Raw genomic sequence first — 15597 nt, 5'->3', positions numbered from 1 at the left:
TGCCGTTACAGTCCATAATGAACGTGGGGGCGAGGCTCTTCTTCCTGTCCGCCCGCACCTCCCACGCCTCACCCTTCTGTCAGTCCCTACATTGGCTTCCTGTAAGATATAGGGCTCAATTTAAAATTCTGGTTCTTGCTTTTAAATCTCTACATAATGCTGCTCCCACCTATCTATCCTCCCTAATACAAAAGTATGTCCCGTCTAGGCCCTTACGATCTGCTGAAGACTTACGTCTATCTTCTGTCCATACTCCCACTTCTGATGCTCACCTTCAAGATTTCTCGAGAGCTGCACCGTTCCTGTGGAACTCGCTTCCCTCCTCCGTTAGATGCTCACCCAGTGTCCACTACTTAAAAAAATCGTTAAAAACCCACTTCTTCATAAAAGCGTATCAATTAAACTGTTAATAGCTCTAGACTGATTCCTCTTCTGCCACTAGTCTAATACTATCCTTACCTTTTTGTGTCTCTTTACCCCACTCCCTCTAGCATGTAAGCTCATTGAGCAGGGCCTTCAACCCCTTTGTTCCTGTGTGTCCAACTTGTCTGGTTACAACTACATGTCTGTTCGTCCACCCATTATAAAGCACTGCGGAATTTGATGGCGCTATATAAATAACATAATAATAATAATGATTTAAGACAAAACAAAATAAACACAAATGCAATAGATGTAAAATAAAGCATGCTGGTAAAATCAAAGGCCGAGCAGACATTTAAAGGAACACTCTGGGCACCAAAACAACTTGATCAATAAAAAGTTGTTAAGGTGCCAGGAGATCCCTATCACTGCTTCACATTAAGGGGTTGAACCGTTCTCTAATGCTTTAACCAAAGTCTGTTTTCTGAAAAGTCAGGAAATCGGAATTCTTTTACAGAATCGGACAGAGGTGCCGCTAAATGGCTGATGCTCTCAGACAATCAGTGACTCCCTATTCATAAAACTGTCTTGAAAAGAAACTCTTTCGCCAGTTTAAAAATAAAATCACGAAAACCTTGGCAGAAAAAGGGTTAACAAAGTGACTAAATACAAAGTAAATAATTGATTTCTGGCAGTCATGGTGGGCAATTGGCATTGAATGCTCATTCTCACCGAGTGTTAAAATTTGTTGAATTAGCGGACAGTGCAGGAAATTCAGAAAGCAAATTACTTGAGAATGTCAACAGATTTGAATTCTGAGAAATGTTGCCTATTTTTGGCACTGTGTTACCTGTTCTTTGAAAAATCCAGTAATTTACAAGCTGCGATGAGTCATGAGGATGTTCTTTCTATGTCTGTGTGAAAAAAAATCTGGGGAATGTTTGCTGTCATTATACACTTGTGTTTTTGCTTTGATTTGCAATGTTCAAGCATACCTTTCTCCTAGTAAAATATTACATTTCTCAGTGTCAATACAATGTGTTTATTCATATGATACAGCAAATTTTAGGATTCTCTTCCGCAAATGGTTCAGCAGTTTTTACTGTTAACCTCTTCCTGTTTGTTTGGACATTTCTGCTGTTTCTGCTTGCTTGTCTTTCAAATAAAATCGAATCTATCATATGCAGATGTTTTTTATTTTTAGGCATTTTATTTTCATTCTCCTATTTTTTGTTTACTGCATCCAGTACAAAATGTGTGTGTATCCTTAAAATAAATGGGTAATATTTCTGTGTAAAAGATTTGTAGTGCTCTGCCGTGTTTGTGTTGTGTCCAGGCCTGGACTGGTTCCCAGGTGTATTTCCCAGTGCAGTATCTGGGTCCATCCAGGCTGCCAGCGTATGAGTGGTATTTATGGTGTCTCTGGAGGGGTTTGCAAGTGACTGTAGGGTGAGCTGAGACATTGCTCATTACAGACATAAAAGGACATATAGGTGGCAATCTAGTTGCAGGAAACGAAGTCTGCAGTTCCAACATTCTGTACAGGTCATACTGATGGAGATTGGACGCATATACCAGCAGCCGCCACCTGTTAAAAAAAAATAATTTTGCTCCGTGTGAGTATGTCAGTCCACAAGGCGAAATGTGTAATTTGTAAACCATATAAGGCCAATTGTTTGTTCTTCCACCCACAGCCATAATCTGCCAGTTCTCCCCTGCTGTTTGTCAAACTAACAGACCAAAATGGTAGGCCTTTTTTAATGCCACCACCACACTAAGTATTTATCTCTTGATGTTCAATTTCAGCCCTGCACTAGGTATAATGGGTGTGTGGGCTTCATTGCCGCTACCACTGCCATCAATTCACATACTCTTTAATGTGCTCCTCTGACTGGCCCTATATAATCCACCAGATGTGTCTCTTTAAATAAGTTAATGGCGGCCTCCCAAGGCCTCGAGCTTAAGGCAGAATGATCCGCTGTGCCCTTGGTCCCTACCGAGGACCCAACACCGGGATGCTGCCCGGCCACAAATATATATAACTTGATGGCAACATGCAGAAAGTGCTGCCTTGCAGTATGTAGAAGTCAAATGCTGCAAAGCAGTTGATAAATTAATCAGGACTCCTGCAGCATATACATTATCTATAATAAGGAATGGAATTTTCATGTGCTGTCAATCCGCAATGATGATATTATGTGTGTCCAGGAAAACATGGTGGATATGGCAAGTGTGTAAATGTGTGCATGTATTAGTGTGTGTGTCTATGGCTGAAGGTGGTATGGGCAATGCAAATGTACATTAGGAAACGTATATAAAGTTTTATAACGTATATGTTTTATCTGTAACTTTATTTGGTAAATCATTTTTTAAAAGCTTTTCTGCCCAACCAAAACCATACCTGGCAATGTTGTATAAACGATTAGCATAATTGCTAATTAATTTTTTTGTTTATGGCAAATTAATTTAGTTTGTATATTACTCAGCCGCACAGGAATCCGCGACAATGCAGGACTCTGAACAGTGAATACAGAGACTAGCTCTCTGAATTCAATGCTGCAAGCCCGTCCTTCAATATAACTACAGATCCTTATACACACACAATGCAACCCCTATTTTTTCCCACTTTGTGTGTTAATGGGGGCCTTATGTTTAAAGTTTTGCCTAAGGCCTCGCAAAGTCTAAAGCCACCACTGTAACCAGGCCCAAACTGGCCATCGGGCAAACTGGGCCTGGTTACAGTGGTGGCTTTAGACCACGATGGGCCACGATGGCCATGGACCAGAATCTCCCAGGCCGGCCCCTCCACGGGTGGAGCGCGAGGAAAGTGTTCCGCTACCAGCAAGGAGATCCGTGATCTCCTTTACTGTCCAACCCTCGTTATTGCCGGTAGCCCAAGAAGCATGAAGTGAACTGCTCCCGGAAGTGATCAGAGCGTTGCTGTGAATTACTATGGCAACACTCTGATACTTTTCCCCCATGGATCACAAGAGGACCACCAGTGATCATCGATCCCCCTTCTCCCCCCTTGCCCAAGGTAAACCCAAGGGAGGTTAACAAATTAATATAATTACTTATTACTGAATTTGAATATTTTAAGCACCTTACCCCCACAGTACAGCCTAATACCCCCTACTGTACAACCCCTTACCCCCCACAATAAAGTTCCTTACTTCCCACATCAAAGACCATTACCCCAACAGTTAAGACCCTATCCACTACAGACACACAGCGCAGCATTTCACACACACACACATATTACAGCCCCTATCCCACACAGATTCAGTACAGCCCCAACCACCAGACGCAGTGCAGTCCATTTCCCTGACTCATTACAGCTGCTATTCTTCTCACACAGTGCAGACCCTTTCATCCCCACACACAGTATAGCCCATATCCTCCCACACAACAGAATCCCTAAACACACACTACATTCCCTATCCCCTCTACACATACAGTACAATCCCTATCCACATGTACACTACAGCCTCAATCCGCACACCACCTGTACACAGCACTGCCCTATCCAGAGACACATTGAACTGCAAACAACCCCATCCACAAACACATGCAACCCCACATGCACATAGCACCACAGCCTACCCTACACATAACATCACAAGTAACCTCCAAACGTATGACAATGCCAGTGATGACACAACATGCCCCTTCCTTTTGGGCTGTTTTGCCCAAAAATGCCTTTGCCACATTTTTGGTCCAGTCCTGACTGTAACCCAATATTTCCACTGTATTATCTCTTCAGTTTATAGGGTCCTCGGGAAACCTATATCTGAAACATAAATCTCTATAAATATAAACCTTGCATTCCATGAAAATGTTTGCAAAGCAGTCCTGAAATGCTTGGTTTTTATCAGCAATTGTAACTGTCTAAAAATAGAAAATGTACCTATATTAAAAAATAAATAAACTATTTAAAGGAATTAAAGGACACTGAATATTTAGGTCAGAATATGATTTATGGAATATACTGCATATGTTTGTTATGTTTTTCTTAGGAAAACAAATGGAGAGTGGATGAGTTCCAGTAGTCTGAAAATATCAGGAAATCTGAAACCTCCATGAATTCAGTATTTGACTTTGGTTTTCATTGCTTATGTATCTCTTTAAAATCACAGCTATTTTTTCATCTGCAAAGAGAACGGTATTTTGCCGAACCAAGGGCGCTGTTTTATGCTGCCGAAATCGGCAGCGCATTAGGATACCTGCACTCCATTGAAATCATATACAGGTAAATAACAAAATATTTACTTCCCTCAAATGTGCTTCATTGTTTGTTTTTGTAAGGGCTTCTTTGTTCATGTGTTGTTTTTTGTTTTTTTTGTCATATATGTGTTTTTACCGATTATGTTTACTGATAATAAAATTATGCATTTAATCTTTCTACAGAGATCTAAAACCGGAAAATATTCTTTTAGACTCCCAGGTAATTATGCTTTGATTCCACATTCAGAAAACGTATTAAATGATCATCTCTGTTGCAGCCTACCCTATAACTACAACTGCCTTGCAACATTTACAGCTCTTTCTCTGTCGTACTATCTAGGGTCATATTGTTTTAACTGATTTTGGACTATGCAAGGAAGGAATTGCAATTTCAGACACCACCCTCACTTTCTGTGGTACACCAGAGGTGGGTAAACATTCTATTAACTGTACATTGTAGGTATGATGGATATTTAAATGTAATAACAAAATTTAATTTAAAGGACCAGTTTAGGCACCATGAGAACTTAAGTTATTATGCTGCCTGTTGGTCCCTAGTGCTTGTTCACCTTTAGGGGTTAAACCATTCTTGAGCTATTTAACTCCAAAGTCTGTGTTCCAGCACTGGATCTATCTGCCCATCAGTACTTCCTTTTGCTCAAATTCTGGAAACCGGATGGCTCTTGACCGCTCAGCTTGCTGTCTATGCCCGCCCCCCTCCTACCACAACCCTCCAGCCCAAAGTATATAGTATACAAACACTATAAATAGAGATATCTCTGTATATACTGTTTGTACACAAACACACACATTGAAAATATTGTTAAACATAAACACATTCTATCTATCTATTTATATCTATCTCTCTCTATTTCTATCTCTATCTATTTCACTCTCTCACCCACTCTGTCACTCATCCTCACTCACTCACCCACACTCCCTCTCTCACCCACACTCTCTCACACTCACAAGTTTACTTACAGTTTGGATCCTCCTGCTCGGCCTCTGGTCTTCTGCCTGTCAGCCTGTCAGCCAGAGCCGCTGTGTGGGCAGGAGATCTTATCTCCCACACTGTCTGCTCTGATTGCTGACAGGGTCCGGGTTACTACAGGACACAGGAGGCGCGTTCACAGTGCCTCCTGTCTCCTGATATCACGTTTGATGTGTTCACCATAGCATGCAGACGTCAAACGTGATGAATGCGGAAGTCCCTCTGGTGGACGTCTGAGTGAGTTTTCTCAGAAAATACAGTGTTTACATGAGAGAGGCTGCAGGGAGCTATTGTTCTCACCTGAACAACCTAATTAAGCTGAAGTTGTTCAGTTGACTATAGTATTCCTTTAAGTTGCTTTTGTTAATGTGGCCCTAACATGAAGAGGAGAGATGTGACCCACACACTGCAAATATTAGCTAACCATTGTGCAAGAAGTTGCAGTAGGAACCCAGCCACTGGAGAGTTCTGGGTTGTGTTCCAACCAATAGATCTGTGAGCGATGGGGATCTGCTGTTTTAGGTTATCTATATATCCAGGTCTCTAGCCACTGGATTATCCTTCAGGCTTTATCAGATACATATTGATTGACACTGGATCATTGCAGCCCAACTCACAGGAATGGTACCTTATCAGATTTTCACAATATGTGCAAAAACCTGTGTTGGCATTTTCTCTTCTTGTCAAATCTCCTGTGGCAAAACCATGGGCAATTCTGTATGACCTCTAGACATGTGCACCAGTGAAATTTTCATTTCGTACAAATTATTTCATACTAGATAAAAATTCCATTTGTTTTTCGGATGAAATTCGGTATAAAATAATTAGTTTTCATCCATTAGGACGAAAATAGCACTGCGCATGCACACACAAAAAAACAAGGAGGAAGCCGGCAGCGCTAACAGCTTCCTTCTTGTAATAAATATTAACCATTCCTACCCCCCCTGCATTAAAACATATGGGGGTCACATATAAATAAAAGGGAGGTTAAATCCTCCCACATGCCCCTACTCGCGGCATGCCAGTGGCTGCTTGCTGTCATTTAAAACTACTAGGGACTGGCACAGGTCCCCCACGTTCCCCTATTTAACTCATTACACTCTGATTGGTTGAAAGTGCAATAAGGGGAAACCTGGGGGGACATTAGGTGCCCCCCTTGAGCGGCGGGTGGGGATTCTGATTAAATAAAGGGGGGGGGGATCTAATGTCCCCACCAATGAGCGACGGTTGGGGACCCTAATTAAATAAAGGGGGGGGGGGACCTAAGGTCCTCACCCATGAGCAGTGGTTGGGGACCATAATTAATTAAGGGGGGGGGACCTAATGTCCCCCCTGGTCCCCACCCATGAGCGGCGGGTGGGAACCCTAATTAAATAAATAATGGAGGGAACTAATGTCCCCACCCATAAGCGGCGGGTGGAGACCCTAATTAAATAAAGGGGGGGGACCTATTGTCCCCACCCATTACCAGCAGGTGGGAACCTTAAATAATTAAATAATGGGGGGAGCCAATTTCCCCCCCAGGTCTCCACCCATGAGCGGTAGGTGGGGACCACAGATAATAAAGTAACTAGGGGTCCCCAATGCAATATTCTATCTTAAAAAAAAAATTGCCCCCCCCCCTAATAAATATACCCTACCTACCCCCATAACCCTAATAATAGTGTAGGGGGAGGGAAGGGCAGTGAAATAACACCCTGTAAAATAAATTGCTCTCAATCAATCTGAATGTTATGAGTAAAATAGGTGAATGGGGTACCTGTACCAGTCACTAGTAGTTTTAAAGGACATTTTCGGCGACATGCCCCTCTGGCAAACAAAAGAACTGAAACAAAAACGTAATGCATTCGGTATTTGCCCTTTGGTTTTGTTTATAATTCGTATGTAGGACTTTTGTTTATGTTTTAGTAAACTAATACAAAAAAGTATGACAATTTGGACAAAATCTTATTCGTACGAAAATGAATGCACATGTCTAATGACCTCCCTCCACCACGAAAAAATCCAAACTACCGTTTAAGGGTAATACACAAAGGTAAGGTTGTGGTCACAGTCATGGCTTTTGACAGCATCTTAGGGATGTGAGGGACATGGAGATAACAAGATTGCTGATACAATAGAGTTTAGTGACATGAGGCCAAGCAAAGAGAATTGTAACTTTTTGTTAAAGCGGCACTGTCATGCCGAATTCTGTTTTTTTTTTAACCCCCCTCCCGCCTCAACTACATCCAATCGACCCCCTAGTCACCCCCAAATGCCCCTAAGCCCCCCAGATTACCTATTTTTTATTCTTTATTTTCTGCCCCGATCTATATTCAGGGCGCCGCCATCTTTGTGTGGGTAGGTGAAGTCCCTGTGGGACACGTCATCTACCCACACTAGATAGCCCTGAGATTCCCGCACATGCCCAGTGAAACATCTGGACATGCGAACGGGAATTTCACCTATTCATTCATTCATCAGACAGACGAATGAATGAATAGAAAAAATCAGACGAACAAACTAACACTGTGTATCAGTGTTCGTTTGTTTGTTCGGTTTATTACAAGGAGGGAGCTACCGGCGTGCAGCTCCCTCCTTGCAATATGTAAAGACAGAAGCGGCAGGGAGCAGTGCTCCCCACCACTTCATAAGCCCCCCAGGTCCCCTCCTCACTCTATGGGGGTCAATATGACCCCCATAATAGCACAAAGGAGATTAAAATCTCCCCAATGCCCCTACTCGCTATACCGCGAGTAGGGGCATGTCCACTAAACAGTGAGCAGCCTGTGGCTGCTCACTGTAAAAAAAAAAAAAAAAAAAAGGGTAATAAGGGGGGGACGGGGGACCTACTGTCCTCCCCCGCCGGCCCCCACCCCTGGACGGCGGGTGGGGGCCATAATGGGAATGAGGGGGGACCTACTGTCCTCCCCTCAGGCCCCCACCCCTGGGCGGCGGGTGGGGGCCATAATGGGAATGAGGGGGGACCTACTGTCCTCCCCTCAGGCCCCCACCCCTGGGCGGCGGGTGGGGGCCATAATGGGAATGAGGGGGGACCTACTGTCCTCCCCTCAGGCCCCCACCCCTGGGCGGCGGGTGGGGGCCATAATAGTAATAAGGGGGGGGGGACCTACTGTCCTCCACCCCCCGGCCCCCACCCCTGGGCGGCGGGTGGGGGCCATAATATTAAGACATGCCCCTACTCGCGGTATAGCGAGTAGGGGCATATTATTTACTATTCATTTTTACTTAGTATTAGTAAAGTTGGCTGAAAGACCAGTTTAGGTCTTTCAGCCTTTTAGTAGATAGCTCCCTGATACCGTGGGAATTAGGGAGTTATCTACTAAGCGGCTGCAAGATGCAGCCACAGCAATGAATAGGATCGGGGTTTCATTCATCAGAATGAAATTCCGATCCGAACAAAGTACCGAATTGCATCCTAACACCAATGGAGAAACTCTTCTCATTCTGTTAGGATGCAATTCGGCAGTTTTGCCGGCGTTCTGTCTAAGTGACAGGACGTTCGGCAATACTGACAGGAAGCATTGTGGGAACTGGGAGGAAAGCTAGGGATCATGGGAAAATTGCTCTGACCAGCGGAAATGAAGCACACTTTGCTCCTCCGCTGGTCAGAGCTGGTCAAGCGGAGGAATCCTCCATAAGACAGAGTCCCTACTTTGTCTTATGATTTTAAAGAAAACTAAAGAAGACAGGAAGAAAAGAATAACAGATCCTGAGAGAGGGGGAGAAGAGGAAGAGATTGAGGAAAGGTAAGTTCGGCATGACAGTGCCGCTTTAAGTCCCTCATTCACATATTGGGCATAAGCAGGGACAGATGGATTAGTTTAGGCACCAGTGACCAATAAAAATGTTGTTACTTATTGTACAGATTTACATTGTGGTGGGTCTTCTCTAAATCTTTTGGGCTTTTTTGTACTATGACTCATAGGACGGGAATTCAAAACAACTAAATTTCTGTGTCAAGCCATGTCATACATTTAACACCTCTTCTGTCAACATAGTGAACATGCTGTTTGGAAACAGCATAAGTTAAGAAAAAATGCTGCCACACAATGTTGCACATAAAACATGTTACTATTATATTAACACTATACCTAAAGAAAAAAACAAGATTTATTGTATTCCTTTGTTTTGTTTCTGTTTTCTATTAGCAACCGTTGGCATTTTTTTTTTTTTTATATTTTTTTTTGTATATTCCTTTTTTTTATTTCCTTCCTTTAGCACTTCCTTGTAAACCGGTTATCATACATTGGGTATAATTTAGTTTATTGGAAGCAGCGAAATGAAAAAAGTCTAGAAATCTGTGTTATAACAATTTTTGTTTGTTTTATTACTATATTAAATTCAGTTCTCCAATAACTCTCATAGGTGTGGATTTGCAGCCTGGAATGCTGACAATGATTTAATTATTTTATTGTTCTGTTGTTCTGTTGTTACATACATATTATAAAGTTTTCTTCCTCCTGTCACTTTGTTTATTTTTCTTCCAGTATCTAGCACCTGAAGTGATAATGAAACAACCCTACCATAACACAGTAGACTGGTGGTGTTTGGGCTCCGTCTTATACGAAATGCTGCATGGACTGGTATGGGATAATATATGTGTTTGCATTTTTGTAATTTAGAATTGGTACTTCAACAAAACTTAGCTTCAGTTGCAGGACAAACTATGTCCAGACCTGATTCACAAGCGGTCATAAGCCAAACTAAATACTATTTAACAATTATGGAAAAAAAAGTCCCAAAATTGAAACCAGACCTCATACAATTACCAACATCATACATTCATTCCTCTCGGTGGTAAAAACACTTATTTAATTCAATTAAATCTTTATTGTTAAATACAAAATGCCATAGCAAAACACATAAAATGGATAATTTAAAAAGTGAGAAAATGTTAAAAAGTGACCAAGTGTAGTTAAACAGCAGGGAACCAATTGGTCAAAGAGTTAGAGTAATGAGGTTAAACCCTATCTAAGGTAGCCTCTTAAAACTCTTTGTTAGTAATATGGACATACAATCTGAACAAATTCTGATTTTACAGCTAGGGTATTGTGAAATGAAACAAATATAGAGTATACAAATTATAGAGTATGCTTTATTACAAAAGTTAAGGATAAGAATTGTATTCTGATTGATCTAACTCATACTGGAGGTATCAGGCTAAATTGGTGAAATTAAACTCAAACTTTATTTTATATGAACTGATCACATGTTCTAGAACAGGTAGTTAATGCATCTTCCCATCAAACAATGTAATGTGAAATGTTACCTCTAATATTAAATTGTTCCTTAGCAGCAAGCTGGAATGTTTCATTGCTCAGATATGAATACAGTGTTTATTTATACAGATTTTTTTTTTTTTGTAGCCTCCATTTTACAGTCGGGATACTGCTACAATGTATGAAAACATCCTTCACAAGCCTCTGATTCTGAGACCAGATATTAGTTTACCTGCTTCATCAATTTTAGAAGAGCTGCTGGATAAAAATCCCACATTACGACTTGGAGCAAATAATGACTTTGTAAGTTATTTACACTAATAGATAGTAGCATGTGATTAAATGTTTATATGTCCATATTAAAGCAATTTGTGGCGTTTTTGTTTTTCTGCAGAAAGATATTAAAAATCACCCCTTCTTTGCGTGTATAAACTGGTCTGATCTTGTGGAAAAGAAAATACCTCCTCCGTATGACCCACATGTTGTGAGTCATTTTTTTTTCTTCTTTTTACACTGTCAATACAACAACGTTTGTCTTAGAGAAGAAACGTATACACTGTATACACTACATATAGGACAACACTCTAAATTGTTGAGTATTGATGCTTTCATGTCAATATATCTCCGCTTCCCACGATGTTGCTGCATAGTTTTTTTTTTAAGGAGCTCTTACAGTATGAATAAAATATATCTTATTATTATTATTAGCATTTGTTAAGCACCAAGATAATCCAGCAACACCAGTGATTAGTTTTAAGGGATTATATATAGCTTCTTAAGATTTGTTGACTTACTGCAATAGCTGACGGACATGTTGGCTGTGTCAGATTGCCACTTCCAATAAAACTGCAACGGTTTTCATACACTGACAAACTAACGTGCATCATACTATCAGTGTGTTATAGCAATTCAGGCTCCAATTTGCAGATTCGTCTGAATTAGAGGGATGTCTAAAATAAAATCTCTAAAACAATCTGGAGAAATCACTCTGCCAGTTGTTACTTTTTCTTGCTCCCTCCAACCAAGCAGCACCCCAAGCTTCTAGCATACTCACAAACTTAGAGTAAGATTGGTTATCCAGATACTGAAGAGTCTGTGGGCAAGTAATTGCTCTAGCCTCTAAGCCAGGGAGCACCGTACAGAGGCTATTGATCATAACAAGCTAATAAGTGGATACTTGATGCCATGGACTGTAAATCCCACATGGCTGAGAATAAGTGTTAGTCAATAGCATAGTACCCCCAGTGAATTATAGCACGAGTTTTAGAGTTGGGAGAAAGAGGTCCACACATAGAGGTTTGTGGGGAAAATATGCAGTAAACAGAACAGGAAATACAATCTAGCCAAGATTCACGGTAAGTTACTTACACACAATGTGTTTGACATATTGACATACTTATGAACAGATGGAAGAGTCTTCAAATATTTATTTTTATTTATATTTAATCTCTTGTCTGGAAAATCATGATATTTGGAGACTTTAAATTCTATCTTCAAAAATTGCCCTGAGTAATAATGCGTACATACACAGCTTTCTACCTTATAGTGTACAAGCCAAGCTTTTTAATAATGTCCCAAGAACTGAGCACACAGTTTAATTAATCAGTGCTGACCTTGGTGCAGCAACCAGCTGTAGTTATAACAAACGGAGAAGAACACTCTCAGGGATTTTAAATCAAACTTCCCACTGTTTTATTAACTCCAAACACAGTCAGCTTCTTAATATGTATATGTGCTTTTACAAATACAGTTGTACTTGTAAGCAAGGTTTAGGGGTTCAGATTAAAAACAAAGACTGGGCTATTCGCTAAACTGGAAGGCAAGGAAATTGCACATTTAGGCCAGAATAACCTACTGTATAAAAAAACAAAATCTCTGTACTTTAGCTAAAGATTTGCAATACTCAATTCTACACAATTCTCAGTTTAGTGACTAACCTCACACATTTGCTACAATAAAGTTTATTAAAATGTATCTTTCATTAAACTAAATTGGATTTCTTATCTTTTTTTCCATTAGACTGGTCCTGATGATATTTCAAATTTTGACAAAGAATTTACAGACGCAATGGTTCCCGACTCTGTATGCATCTCCACAGAATATTCAATTGTAAACGCCAGTGTTGAAGAAGCGGACGATGCATTTGTTGGATTTTCTTACGCTCCACCTTCCGACGATTTTTTCATTTTAGAACATTGATTACCAATCTGTTCTAGTCAGCTTGGCCTGAATTTTGTACTTGTCGTTTCTCGAAAGGATATTTAGTACATTTTCTAACACTGCAGCTATGAAAGATTCCTGCCTAGTGTTGCTGATCAGTGAATGATACATTGATATGATTTAAACATATGTTTATTTTCTTAGAACCATTTTAACCTACTGGTGTTGACATTGGATATGTTAGCTCGTTGCACATGAATACATTTTGGAATGTGGACTGTGAAAGCAGCAATTCATATCTATAATATTTTTTAGAACTAAATTTAAAGTGGGGTGGTGGTTCACTGGAGCTGCACTATAAAATATTTTTTTCTCCCCCCCCATTCACTGTCCTTATAACTTTTAAATTACATATCTTATTCTATGTGCATATTTTTTGGGATTATTCTTTGCAGACTAGTAAGGCTACCATACAAACGTCTTTCCAACTGACCAGTATGTTATCAAGTTTTTATAGCCATCTTTTTTTCATCGTGATTTTAGATGAAACGCACAGGTAAATTCATGTCATTAGCTACTTACAGAGGAATTCACGATGTGACCTCATAAAGATAAATTGCGTTCAGGGTAGATTTTGTTATCCATTAGGAAATTAGATTTGTAGATATACTATGCAATATTTGCACATTTGAAACTATCCTACGCAATTAATTCTATCCAACTCGGCCTTCTGTAAGCTGACATGATACTTGATCTTCTAAGTGTCCACAATTCATCAATGCATTGAATACCAAAAGTAAATGAAAGAAATACAAAAGAATGTTATTATTTACATTTTGAATCTCCAGCAACAGACATATATACTGATAGCCGCAAATGTTCTTCTAAAGCAGGGATAGGCAACCGTCAGCACTCCAGATGTTGTGGAACTACATCCCCCATAATGCTCTTACGTCCATAATGCTGGCCAAGCATTATGGGAGCTGTAGTCCAAAACATCTGGAGTGCCGAAGGTTGCCTATGCCTGTTCTAAAGAGTCACATATTGATTTATAACGTGAGTCAAGGTAATGTAAGACGACAATGAACATTATAAGTCATCAACTCAAACTGGAAATCATGGGGACCAAGAATTTAATACACGTTAAAAACAATACTTCACCGGGGTGTCGTCGAGGCTATAGCTTTGCAACAGTTCTACTCCTTTTATTGCTAGACTACAAATCTTTTCACTTCTAGCCTGCTGAGCTCTGGTTAACGGTGGTGCATGTTGTATCACAGTAACCTCTGTAAGGATACATTCGTTCTTCCGGTTCTATAAATAAAGCAGGGAAAAAACTGCTATAAATAACTGCTGCCTTAATTCTACAGATATTTGCTTTATTTGTAATATGCAATTCCAGTTTAGTAACTAACTAATGTATATTCCACCATTTGCTGTCAGAACATGTAATATTTTTTTTTTTTGTGTAAAACTTTATTATATAAAGGCAGTTTAAAAGTGACCACAGTGTTTTCATATTCATTATTGGGCAATTGTGAGTGTGTTTTAAAAAAAAAAAAAAAAAAAAAGTATTTGAAAATGCGATCTGTTAGATCACTGTAATTGTGTATGTGCACCCTAGCCTTTTAATTTTCTGTTTTCCTCATTAAGAGGTCTGTTTATTCTGGGTGATAAGCAATAAGTGGTTAATTTCAGAACAATTCACTTTTATTCAAGTGAACTACAGTTACAGATTCCAGAGAATTGTGTTTTCACCATCCCCGCACTTTATTTTATTGGAGATATTATGCCAGCCATAATAAATGAAAGGGTAAGTATTTAAGGTTTTGAATACACATTGGCACATGTCTTACCTAAGAGGTTTGGGTTAATGTTTGCATGTAAATGCATATATCCTATTACCCTGCAGTGGTATTTAAAACCTTATTAATTAAAAGTGAACCTCTGTGCACCGTAGACATCCACTGATTATTGTAGTGGAAATGGTGCTGGAAGTTAACGGGTGAAGTCAGTTTGATATTTACCAATGAGCTTTGGCAAAAATGGGGTATTCCCCAGCACCATAACCACAAGCTTTGTGCCACCATAAAGCATAATATAGAGGTATTTCATTTTTTTTTTTTTTTTAAAGATGTGGCTGTACTCAAACATAGAAACATAGAATGTGACGGCAGATAAGAACCATTCGGCCCATCTAGTCTGCCCAATTTTTAAAAATACTTTCTCAACATTTTCCCAACACACTTACTGCAGCCTTCTGTGTGTGGTTAGAGTTCAATTAACAAAACAGGAGATCAGAACATCTAACATAAACACACTGTTCTGTAAAAATAAAGTATTTTTTTCACAGTGAGGGGAGGAGTCAGTCACAGCAAGGGGAGGTGAGGCCCATGCTGCATAAACAAAGTGATTTATATCTTAAATGACAGAACTGAGTATTACGACTGCGGTGTCATCTATACACCAAAACGACCTTATTACGCTAAAGCTATTTTAATGCTTAGAATATCTCTTTAAAATATACACTGTGGCAGTGGTTTCCCACCAAAGTATGCCACAAACACATTGACTTCAGGGCTGCAATTATTGAATGCAGTCCTTAATATGTATTTTTGTGTGTGTGTGTGTGTGTGT

At 39.9% G+C, this 15597-nt stretch overlaps 1 protein-coding gene across 3 annotated transcripts in view; it reads left to right on the top strand.

Annotated features, from left to right (window-relative positions):
- The window catches only part of SGK3 (serum/glucocorticoid regulated kinase family member 3), a 392044-nt gene that overhangs the window by 71865 nt on the left and 304582 nt on the right, over positions 1 to 15597 (top strand). For 2 of the 3 annotated variants that reach the window (XM_063451357.1, XM_063451358.1), the window contains exons 11-17: positions 4500 to 4612; positions 4771 to 4807; positions 4928 to 5014; positions 10069 to 10164; positions 10948 to 11103; positions 11195 to 11284; positions 12820 to 14464. In XM_063451357.1, the coding sequence (XP_063307427.1) occupies positions 4500 to 4612; positions 4771 to 4807; positions 4928 to 5014; positions 10069 to 10164; positions 10948 to 11103; positions 11195 to 11284; positions 12820 to 12999 (759 nt within the window). In that variant the 3' untranslated portion in view covers positions 13000 to 14464. Of the gene's footprint in view, positions 1 to 4499; positions 4613 to 4770; positions 4808 to 4927; positions 5015 to 10068; positions 10165 to 10947; positions 11104 to 11194; positions 11285 to 12819; positions 14465 to 15597 lie in introns of those variants that run through there. The other variant, XR_010090741.1, reaches the window with a different exon arrangement.

Source organism: Pelobates fuscus, chromosome 4, assembly GCF_036172605.1.
Source record: "Pelobates fuscus isolate aPelFus1 chromosome 4, aPelFus1.pri, whole genome shotgun sequence".
Classification (NCBI taxonomy): Eukaryota; Metazoa; Chordata; class Amphibia; order Anura; family Pelobatidae; genus Pelobates; species Pelobates fuscus.
This window is presented reverse-complemented; position numbering and strand designations above follow the sequence as displayed.